Source organism: Orcinus orca, chromosome 9, assembly GCF_937001465.1.
Source record: "Orcinus orca chromosome 9, mOrcOrc1.1, whole genome shotgun sequence".
Taxonomy (NCBI): Eukaryota; Metazoa; Chordata; class Mammalia; order Artiodactyla; family Delphinidae; genus Orcinus; species Orcinus orca.
In genome coordinates this window covers 6101230-6112255 of record NC_064567.1, presented here as the reverse complement: position 1 = coordinate 6112255, position 11026 = coordinate 6101230, and the positions used below count along the sequence as shown (strand labels likewise).

At 59.4% G+C, this 11026-nt stretch overlaps 2 protein-coding genes across 2 annotated transcripts in view; both read right to left on the bottom strand.

The window, feature by feature from the left end:
* TMEM176B (transmembrane protein 176B) overlaps positions 1 to 11026 on the bottom strand; it is a 179031-nt gene that overhangs the window by 147049 nt on the left and 20956 nt on the right. The gene's annotated exons all lie outside the window — the stretch shown is intronic.
* ATG9B (autophagy related 9B) lies at positions 7 to 10909 on the bottom strand. The gene is given in 17 exon segments (XM_004281244.3): positions 7 to 1368; positions 1455 to 1578; positions 2373 to 2397; positions 2399 to 2464; positions 2645 to 2778; positions 2944 to 3175; positions 3783 to 3982; positions 4163 to 4326; positions 4487 to 4984; positions 4987 to 5218; positions 6972 to 7106; positions 7609 to 7780; positions 7972 to 8036; positions 8182 to 8225; positions 8340 to 8564; positions 8567 to 8835; positions 10905 to 10909. Coding segments are annotated over 17 exon segments (2718 nt in total). The 3' UTR covers positions 7 to 1240.

Genomic DNA, 11026 nt, shown 5'->3' with positions numbered 1-11026 from the left:
CTGATCTCTAAATCATTGAAATATTTATTACTGAAGATTCACCATAAGAGACCAGATCAGAAGTTATGAGAGCTACTAAGATGCCTAACCCAGCGCCGTCAATTACAGTTACAGAATGAATGACAAGCTTTGTCTTTGAACTCGTGCAGACAGTGTGGAGGTGGTAATTCTTTGACAGGGAGTCCTGGAGAACAGTGGTGGTCCCCAGCCAATCACGGGCAGTTCTGTGTTGCTCCCTGATCTGGACTGAGAAGCAGGTGCAGTCGTCAGCTGACAGGAGTGGGGATTCCAGGACTAAGGTCGCAAAGCTGTGCAGCACAGCCATGAGCAAACTTTACTGCTTGTTTCGGACAGGACGAGGGGCCAGACCCACTTCCTCAGATGTCACAGCAACGTGAACTCCGAAAACGTCAGGCCTCTCTAGTCTTCCCACCCCCAGTCCCCATGACCTTCCGCAAGTCCCATGGAAACCTAAAGTCCAGATGTGTCCAAAGAACCTACTGGGGCTTCCCTGGTGGCGCAGTGGTTGACAGTCCACCTGCCGATGCAGGAGACGCGGGTTCATGCCCCGGTCCGGGAAGATCCCACATGCCGCAGAGCGGCTGGGCCCGTGAGCCATGGCCGCTGAGCCTGCGCGTCCGGAGCCTGTGCTCCGCAACGGGAGAGGCCACAACAGTGAGAGGCCCACGTACCGCAAAAAAAAAAAAAAAAGAACCTACTGCCTTTTGGGTCCAGCCCCTCATGGCTCCCTTATGTGCAGCTTGGCTTCCATCTTGGCTCTTCCCTCCAACGTGAGGTCACTTGGGTACTTCCTCCCAGGCGACCACTCCAGGACAGATAGTTGTCTCTTAGCCCCTCCGTGTGAGGACTGTCTCTAAGACATGTTTCCCGATGCCTTGGGCATCTCCTCTCCTACCCTTTCTCTCTTCTCCGGGGCGAGTTCCTCATTGACTCCCAAGTTCCGCCCAGCTAAAGCATCCGTGGGGGTCTTTAAAGAGGGCTCGGCATGCCCTTCCACTCTACCTCACCCGATCTCCTGTGGCTGGAGAAGAAGCCAGGGAACCTGGGGGAGGAAAAACTCTTGACAAGCAGTCCAGGGGTTTAGGTTCCAGAGATGACCATCCCCATCACCCCAAATTCCCACCACTGTTCCCATACCTCTGAGTCTGAGTCCACCCAGTGTCCTACTCGTTGCCCTGCCTCCACCCCAGTTAGACAATACTGGCCGTGAGCAGCCCTCTCAGTCAGTGCTAGTGGCCTGGCCAGGCTCCTTCTGGGTGTCTGTGGGCTCCTGAAACCCTCCACGGAACAGATTCTGGGTCCTCTGGGTTCTCCACTGCTGTCTGGGGCTGGAAGCAGGACTGGAGCCTGGTGAGAAAAGCCATCAGCTGGGCAGTGCCATGATACCTGCAGTTCACCCAGGGTCTGTCCCCCACACACCCTGACCGCCTCACCATCACTGGACCAGGATGGCTTCTCCTCATCCAGGGAGAGTGTCTGCGGCGGGCTGGCCCAGGGCCTGGACAGGGAGAAGGCTGAAGCCTCGCCCCACAGTTCCTGCTGCTGCTGCCGATGGAGCTAAATGGAGAGAAGAATGAAGGGCTCCCTCCGGCCCTGCAGCCTGAGGCCCAGCCCCCGGGCTCGGTGCAGAGGGTGCTGAAATCTCCTCCCCCACCCTCAGCTTGGAGCCTGTCCCTGGCTGTGCGGGGCTGTGGTTTGGTAGGAGTTTGCCTGCCTCACTCAAAGCAGAGCTGCGTTCCACTCCCAGCTCCACTGCTTGCCATCTGCGACCTCGAGCTAGTCACTTCACTTCCCCTAGCCTTAGGGCCCTCATTTGTCAGATGAGGACAATGGGGCTTCCCTGGTGGCGCAGTGGTCGAGAGTCCACCTGCCGACGTAGGGGACACGGGTTCGTGCCCCGGTCCAGGAGGATCCCACATGCCGCGGAGCGGCTGGGCCCGTGAGCCATGGCCGCTGAGCCTGTGCGTCCGGAGCCTGTGCTCCGCAACGGGAGAGGCCACAACAGTGGGAGGCCCGCGTACCGCAAAAAAAAAAAAAAAAAAAAAGAGCAGTGACTAGCCAGTGGGCGGGGCCATTGAGAGAATTCCAGGAGGGGAGTGCGAACACCCACGTGTCCTCGCATCCTTGCCCAGTGTCCCTCGGCACGAAACCTGCACCTTTTTTTCCCTTTCTGCCCCCTCGCCCTCCCTTCGCCTTGTCACCAACAAGGGCCACCTCTTAGTTCCCCTCACCCTCTTCTGAACTGTGTTCTTTCCTGCTGGGTAATTCCTTACACTCCAGGCCCTCCACACTCTCCATTTTGTTCAGCTGCTTTCTCCCCGCATTTCTCTTTCTGGCACCCCTCTACTCACCTGGTGCAGGTAAATGGCGTGGAGACTCAGCAGACACAAGCTCTGGGAGCTGGTCCAGCTTCTGGCCCCCACTGCCTCCTGGGGACACACAGCTAGAACAGAGGGCACAGTGGATGAAAAAAAGACATGTCCCCCCATCCCCACATGCCCCAGGGAGGGCCAGGCTTCACCTCCCCTTTCTGGTCACCCCCGCCCCCATGCCCCTGCACCCTTCTCCTGGAGGATCAGCCCCACCAGCCCTGCTCCCTGCGTCTCAGGCCCCCACGCCTCACCTTGAGTCCTGGGTCATTCGGGAAATCGAGGCCAGGAGGCTGGCCGTGGCTGCAGCTGGGCAGGGGACTACGGGGCTCAGGTCCTGGGGGGGCACGAGGGGCTGCATCGAGAGGTTGGCCGGGAAGGCCTCCGGCTGGGCGCAAGAGAAGAGAGGGTCAGAAGAGAGGACAGGAGGGGAGGCGGAGGTCTAAGGAAGGCAGGAGAGCAGGCTGAGCTAGTGAGTGGGTTAATACAAGAGGTGAGGCAGAGGGGGGAGGGGCCGGGGGGGAGGCAGCAGGGCAGGCAGGCTTCGACTCACCAGAGGGGAGGAAGAGCTGCTGAGGATCCCAGGGCTGGGGGGGCTGCGAACCGAGCTGGCGCCCCAGGCGGCTGCATCTTGTTGCACCCGGCCTCGAAGGTGCCCCAGGAACTTGGAGCTGTGGCTTGGGGGGCACCGTTGTGGATGAACCAGGGAGAACCTCATCAATGAGAGCTCAGTCTTCCCGTCCTCAGCCCGCTCAGACAGTGAGGCCTCTGTCTGTCCCTCTTTTCTTTTTTTGGCCGTGCCACGTGGCTTGCGGGATCTCAGTTCCCCTACCAGGAATGGAACCCAGGCCCTGGCAGTGAAAGCACCAAATCCTAACCACTAGGCCACTGGGGAACTCCCGTGAACACCACTTTTATAGCTGTAGTGGGTGCCACCTGGGGTAGGCAGGACAGGAAACACTAGCCCCCCATTCCTTCTTTCCAGGTGAACTGGAAAGAATGGGGACTAGCTCAAGAACACCCAGAAACACAGCCGCAGAACTGGACCCGGGTGCAGACTCAGCACTAGGATACGGCGGGACCTCAGTGTTTTGCCAAACCTGTTCACACTGGATACCAGGGCTGGCCTGACTCCAGCCCTGTCCACTGACCGAGACGTTCCCATTTACAGGTGTTATGACGTGCTGGGAACTCTGGTAGGGCTCTACACATGTCATCTCACGTAATCCTCATAAGAGTCCCACGCACTGTCCTCATTTGACAAATGAGGGCCCTAAGGGGAAGTGAAGTGACTAACTCGAGGTCACAGGTGGCAGGCAATGAAGCTGGGGGTGGAACCCAGCTCTGCTTTGAGCGAGGCAAGCAAACTCCTACCAAACCACAGCCCTGCACAGCCAGGGACAGGCTCTTACCTGAGGGTGGCCATGGCGCTTCACATCCATAAGGGCAAAGGAACAGATGTCCCCAACCGCGGCCACATCTACAGCGAAGTGACGAAAAAAGTCAATGATCTCCAAGGCGCCAGGGCGAAACCAGAAGAGCAGAAACAGTGGGGCGAGGACAGGGGACAGGAGCTCCTCCGTGAGGGAGACCTGGGGAAGCAGGGCTGAGGCTAAGAAGGGGTTGCTGAGGGCAACCAAACTCGCCAAGCAGGAAACCTCCAACGCAGTCATTCCCCGACGCCCGGGAGGGCCAGCCCTGAGCCCCTCTGTCCCCAGACACCGCGGGCAGCCAAGCCTCCTCCGCAGCCCCGCTACGGGCATGACCCTCACCGCTCGGTGTTGCAGCAGCCGCGCCATCTGCCGGTAAGAGCTGGTCCTGCCGGCAGGGCCGGTCTCCTCCGGGAGGTAGTGCGTGTGCGCCAAGGCCGCCGGCAGCAGGATTTGCGGCGAACGACCTTGGCCCTGCCCGCCCGGAATGAAAGACCTAGAGGGCGGGATGGGGATGGAAAAGGGGCCTGCCGTTTAGAGGATGTGCGGCTGGGATGTAGGGCTGGGGGGCCACTAGCGGTGGAAGGGGTAGGGATGCGCGGGAGGCTCAGCCCCAGGACAGAAGAATGCCCCTCCCCGGACATCTCCCCCATCGCACCTGGCCACTGGCCACTATCCCGAGCGCGGTCATGGCGGTGAGCACGTGCTCCACGTAGAGCACATCCTTGTCGTAGACGGTGAGCACGAGCAGCGCGGCGAAGAGCGCGCCGGCGAAGAAGACGAGCTTCTTCTTCAGCGCGAGCACGGGCGCGGGGGCGCGCAGGAAGGCGGCGGCGGGGCGGGAGGCGCGGGCCAGGCGCGCGCGCAGCTCGTGCGGCAGCTCGTTGAAGTGGCGCAGCTGCTGGCGGGCCAGGCGGGACCAGCGGCGCGTCGCCAGCGCGCCGGGCTCGCGCCGCAGCAGCTCAGCGCGGCTGTAGAGGGCGTGCAGCACTTGCCAGGCCAGCACCAGCGGGCTCAGCGCCAGGTTCACGGCCGCCAGCAGCAGCACCGTGCGCCGCCAGCGCGCGGCCAGGGCGGCCCGCCGGTCGCTGCGCTTGTAGGCGTCGGGCAGCTCCTAGCCGCCGCGGAAGAACGAGAAGGGCCCGCGGGAGAGGAGCAGATCGAGTTGGGCGCCAGGCCGCAGCTGAGGAAGGCCGCCCTGCCTCCCCGGGGCACGGCGCGGCGGGCCGGCAGCAGGCCCTTGTTGGCCAGCGCCACCTGGTAGTTGGTGTAGCGCAGGATGCGGTGGTGGGCGTCCAGCTCCGTCAGCGGCCTCGGCTGCCCGCACAACCCTCCGCTCCTCTGCAGCGCCAGGAGGCGGGACTGCACCTCGGCCCAGGGCACCGAGCTGAGCTCCTCCTGCGGAGAGGGGACGCCTGAGCGCCAGCCACCTGGATTCCTCTCCACGGCGATGCCCAAACTCCCCGTGACCAGAGATGTATCCCCGCCGTCCTCACCCAGTGTCTCTCGGGCACGAAAGCTGCCACCTTTCGCTTTCTGCCCCCTCGCCCTCCCTTCGCCTTGCCACCAACAAGGGGCACCTCTTAGTTCCCCTCACCCTCTTCTGAACTGTGTTCCTCGGGCCCCTGCGCCTCCTGAGGCCGTGAGTCATGTGCTTCCCAGGAAGAGCTCATAAACCAACTCTACATGTATCTGAGCTCAGCTCCGTAAGAGCAGGTTTTCCTGGCCACCGCTCGCCCACCCGTGCCCGCAGCCCTACACATACAAGGTACATCAGAGCTGCAGGTAACAAGGCAGTCTCTTTCCCGTTCCTGGGGTACCAGCCCGCTGGGCCCGGAAGCCCCCAAACTTTTACCTCAGCATGCTTTGAGACACACACACACACCCCGCCCCATCCCACTCGAACAGATTAACCTTCCTAAGACAGTGGCCTTGTCCCCGTCGGGGTGGAGGCTGTCAGATCTCACTTGGAGCTCATCTGCAAACCTCATTTTAGCCCAGTTTCACCCAGCCTCCCCAGTCCAGCTTAGTCAAGTCCCTCCAGGCCAGCCTCTCCAGTCCATCCCAGGGTCTCCCTTTCCCCTGGAAGGAAGAGGGGAAAGAAGGAAGGAGAAAGAGGGGTCAGGCACCTCCTGGAGGAGCAGTGGTCCAGCTCCTCAGCTTCCCTGCGTCCATCCCCAGCCCTCGCGACTCTTTCCTGTGCTATGGCTTGTGCTTCCGCACTCAGGTGGGCTTTCGAGAACCTCTCCCCTTTGCTGCACAGGAGGGCTGTGTAAAAGTCTCTGCACTTCTGAGAGGAGCAGAGAAAGCTGGCTGCTGAAAGTAGCCTTTGCGCCGTGCCTTAAAGAAAGAACTTGGGGGGCTTCCCTGGTGGCGCAGTGGTTGGGAGTCCGCCTGCCGATGCAGGGGACACGGGTTCATGCCCCGGTCCGCGAAGTTCCCACATGCCGCGGAGCGGCTGGACCCGTGAGCCATGGCCGCTGAGCCTGCGCGTCCGGAGCCTGTGCTCCGCAACGGGAGAGGCCACAACAGTGAGAGGCCCGCGTACCGCGAAAAAAAAAAAAAAGAAAGAAAGAACGTGGGTACAGAGCCAGAAGGAGCATGAGCGAGATGGGGAGGAAAGAGCAAAGCGTGACCAGGGACAGTGAAGGGGCCGACGAAGTAGCTTCCTGCAAACGGGCCAGAAAGGGGGGTGGGCTCACTGACGGGGGCCTGAACACTCAGTTGCAGGCTGGTGGGTCAGTCTCCTTACTGCTGCCCAAAGATGCGCATTGCTTCCCCTGCCCCCTTCCTGCCTGGGGTTTGGAATGCCTCCCCGCCTCCTATCCTCCCCAGCCCAAGCCCAGTTCCTCCTGCTCTGGAAAGTCAGGTGACTGCCCTTCCTCTAAAGACCCATTGTTTGGACCACAAGCACGTGACTGTGCATCATCTTCCATAACCATCTACATCAACTAAGCTCCACAACAGGAAGGACCTTGTGTTTTAAGGGGCGGTACCCCACCTCCTAACATTATTCGGGGCCAAGGGTAGGTGTCTCTAAGGGCTTCTGCCCTCTTCCCAGTGGATCCTTCTGTCAGTACAGCTCCCTACTCCTTCCCACCCTCCGCCCCCTGACATGGCACGCCTCCACAGACACGCTCACCCAACTCACTGGGGGGATGTGCAGGGCCTCCCTGGAAAACACCTGGATGTCCCAGTAGCTGAAGAGTTTGCAGACCGAGCGAAGCAGCTGGAAGAGCCAGACGGCAGCCGCCAGGATCAGCAGGAAGACAAGCAGGAGCGGATCCTGTGCCAGGCGGGACAGACGGAAGAGAGAAAGCAGCGGCCCCATAGCAAGGGAGACCTGGCTTGGGGAGCAAGGGGGTCCTGGAGAGGGGACCCAGCCAGACCGGTGGTTCTCAAAGTGTGGGCCCTAGGGGTCCCCAGACCCTTGTGAGTGTCTGCAAAGTCAAAACTTTTCATATAATATTAAGGTTTTCTGCCATTTTCATTCTCCTTCTCCCAAGAGTACGCAGTGGCCTTTTCCAGCGGCTACGTGACATCACGGTCAGTCGATGGAATGTATGTTTGTCCGTTCTTAGGGACAGCTTTAATCTCTAACAAGGTGGATCTAGATAGGATTCTCATCAACAAAAGGTCTCGGGAGTTGGGTTCTCAATCAATTTTAAGTGTATCAAAGGTGGCCTGAGACTAAAAACTTGGAGAATGGCTGATCTAAACCAAGGAACAAAAGGAGGGGAGGCTTTTGTATTTGTCGGTTGCTCTCCCCCATCACCTCCCCCACCAGCTGTCACTCACCGCTGGGCACACTGGGATGAGGGTAGGTTAGCATCTGACAAGGTCACTTTGCTGTGGAGCGACCCAGGTCTTGTTCGGTTTTTTCGTTGGTTGGCAAAGAGAACGCTGTAATCCACGCAGCGAAGAAGGAAGGTTGTGAAGGTGACAATGAAAATGAATCGTCTGGGATAGGAGGGAGTGCAGTGATGAGGCCTGCGGGCTGGGAGGGCTCCTGCCCCAGCCTCCGGGCCCGCCCGGATTAACCCATCCTGCTGAGCCCCTAGGTTGCCTGGGAAGGCACTGGAGGCCCAGAAGCAGCAGGCACTACTGAGGAAGCAAGGGGAAGAGCTTGGAGTCTGGGACAAGCATCTCACCCCAGCTGGAAGACATCCTCCAGCAGGATACAGGCAAAGCCACTCCTCTGGTGGTAGCTGTACATGTGGCAGGGCGTCAAGAATTAAGCCTGAGGCATGATGGGCCTTTCCTGAGGACGCCGACTCCTCAGCCCCCAAGTCCCCAGCCCACTGCCTCCCTGTCTCCCTGTCTCCTGTGCCCCTTCTGCCAGGCAGAGCACAAAAGGATATCTTGGTGAAGAAGCTGTCCAGGTTCTGGACGTGGTGCCAGGAGCCTGGGCACAGAGGGGAGAGCGTTGGGACTCACCTGCCTCCGTGCCCTCAAGCCTCTGCCAGAGGCCCAGCCCAGGGGACACTCTGGAGCCCTGAGGCCCTCCCCAGCCCCTCACCTCGGAGCCCTTCAGGCACGTGAAGCAGGGGCTGCTGCCCCTCCCCATGGAGGGCTGAATCTTGGGACCCCTCAGGGTCACAGTCCTCCAGCCTCTCAGAATCCTGCTCAGGGATCAGAGGGCCTCTCCGCAGCCCAGGAGGGTCCTGGGGGCATCGGCATGGGGCAGGGGCAGGGTGGGAACCCCAGGAATGGGGAGCAGAGATGGGCATCATCGCGGGCCGGGCTGCGTGGTGGGGGTAGCGGGAGTGGGGAGGGTACTATAGCGAGGCTGAGAAGCCCCTGGGGCCTGCACCGCTGGGTAGGGGGGCCCCAGGGCTGAAGGAGGAGCTGAGGAAGGCGTGCTTTTTGTGTGAGGTGCAGGGGCCAGAGAGAAGATGGAGACCCTCCCTCCCCCAGGTCCCCGACCCGGAGGAGGAGAAAGAGGAGGCAGTGGCACGGGGAGGAGGGGCACGGATCCACGCCCCAGCTGCCCCCGGTCCCCACCCCCCGCCCATCTGCCTCACCATCAGGCCAGCGGCATCTCCTGAAAGCTTGGAAAGATGGGAGCTGCTGCTGTTTCCGAAGAGGTCTGCGTTGCTGAGCGGGGACTTCAGCAACCAGGACGGTGACAACAACAGCCCGGTGACCCAGTTGGGGCAGGCCTCAGGCGTCCCAACTCGCAGTCACCAGCCCGACCACCCACACCCCTTCCAGGGCAACCCGCGGCCAAACCTCTTAGGGCCCCGCCTCCATGCCTGGCAGGGCAATACCTGGAGAGGCAGGAGCAGACTAGCGGCAGATGGAAGGAGATCCCCCCGGTCCCACCTTCAGACCCCCAGCGGACTTAAAACGGGAGGCCAGAGAGCAGAAGCCGAGAACAAAGACAGAAAGAATCTAGTTAGGATTATAGGGCTATGGGGCCAAGATATACATCTTTAGTTTCTTAAAACCTTATCTCAGAATAAAACAACACAACTTATCTCCCCTCCCTATATACACACACACAGAGTGATCCACAGAGAAACACTTGAAGACCAAACACAAAAAGAAAAAAAGGAAACGAGAACGGCTGCATGTTTTGCTTGTATGACAGTGCTAAGGAATGGAAAAGGGGAGACCGTCTGACTTTGCAGCCAGGGTGGGGGAGACTGAGAGGGAGCAAGTGAAGGGAGGAGAGGCAGTTATTTGGGACGAGAGGTGGTTCTCGGAGATTTTACAGTAGGAAAGTGGGGTTCCTTGGAAGCTCCAGTATGTTTGCTTATTTATCCTCTTGAAACCCCCTCTACCAAGTTCTGATCCAGTTTTGGGAGCCCCCTGAGATGCATCAGGGCTGACCCAGCAGAGGGCAGCTGAAGGTCAGGAATTTGGAAGGGCAGGTAATTTGGGTGCCCCAGGGATGAGCTGACTGAGTTGAGTTCCTTGTTGCCACCTCAAGGAAGAGGCGGAGGCCCAGGCAGCTGGTATGGTAGCTTGTCCAAGGCCATTCTTGAGGCCCTGAATCATCAGGTTTCCTACTGAAGTCTATTCCTGAGGTGCTGACTCAGCCACCCATGTGTCAGGGCCTCCAGGGCTTAAGCCCAAGCGCTGATGTAGGGACCAGTATCCAAGACATGGAAACAGAGGAACAGAGTACATCCCAGATTGCCCACTGGAGGAACTTAGAGGAGGAACCTGTGCTTCCTTCCTGGGAGGGGAATTGTCATGGTAGCTCAGGACTTGCATAGTTTTATCCCCGAGCAGGAGGCAGAGCTATGAAAACAAGACTCCTGGTGCCCAAAATGGAATCCCACACTGCAGAGGGGCTAGGAAATTCCCATGATCTCTGAGACACCTGTCAAAATCAGATATGTGGGGTTTCCTCTGGTCTCTCCCCAGCCTCACTCACCCTGATATTCCACCATACTCACTTTAGGACCCTCCCATACAGCCTCCTCACCCAGCCCAACCTCAGACTAATCCTGACACGTTTTCCTACCCAGTTTCACTCCAGATTCATCGATGAACAGCCTCCCTACCACCGGCCCCAATTCACGTCAATTTATTATTAAGGACACCCTTCCCTGCCAGGCATTTGGAGGGGAAGGAGGGGACGGATGAATGAGACAGAGCCACTACCCAAAAAGAAGTCACAGCCCAGAGGGGAGGCAGCTATGCAAACAAGTAATTACACAGAAGAAATAACTAAGAGTGAAACAGAGGTGTAAGAGCTGTGCGGTGGCAGCTTCAGGCACAGTCAGCCTAACTGCGGTAGGAAGGCATCTGTGGGGGAGATGGATTTAGGGTCGCGCCAGCGGTTCTAAACCATCGAGTAGGGGCAGCTTATCAGAATCACCAGGGTTTTTTTTCTCCCAAATATATGTGGCTGCCGTCCCCTGAGCTCTGACTCGCCTAGGAGAGCGGGGTGGGTGGCAAAGCACGTGCACATGTTTTGAAAAAACTCCAAACGGTTTTTGTCCCTTAGTCTCCCAGAACCAGCGGTCTACACTCCCTGGAGACTCCGGAACATCTAGAGTCCGCAGCTGACGCGTTACTATGGATACCCCAGGGCGGGGGGACGCACTCTGCACACCCTCAAAAACGTCACCCCATAGCCGACTCGGACGGCGTGCACAGGGCAGGGCCCGCCCGGAAGTGGGGGCGGGAGGCAGGTGACTCTCTGCAATCACAGTCCCAGAAGGGGGGGCTAACAAGGTTTTCTCCAATCAC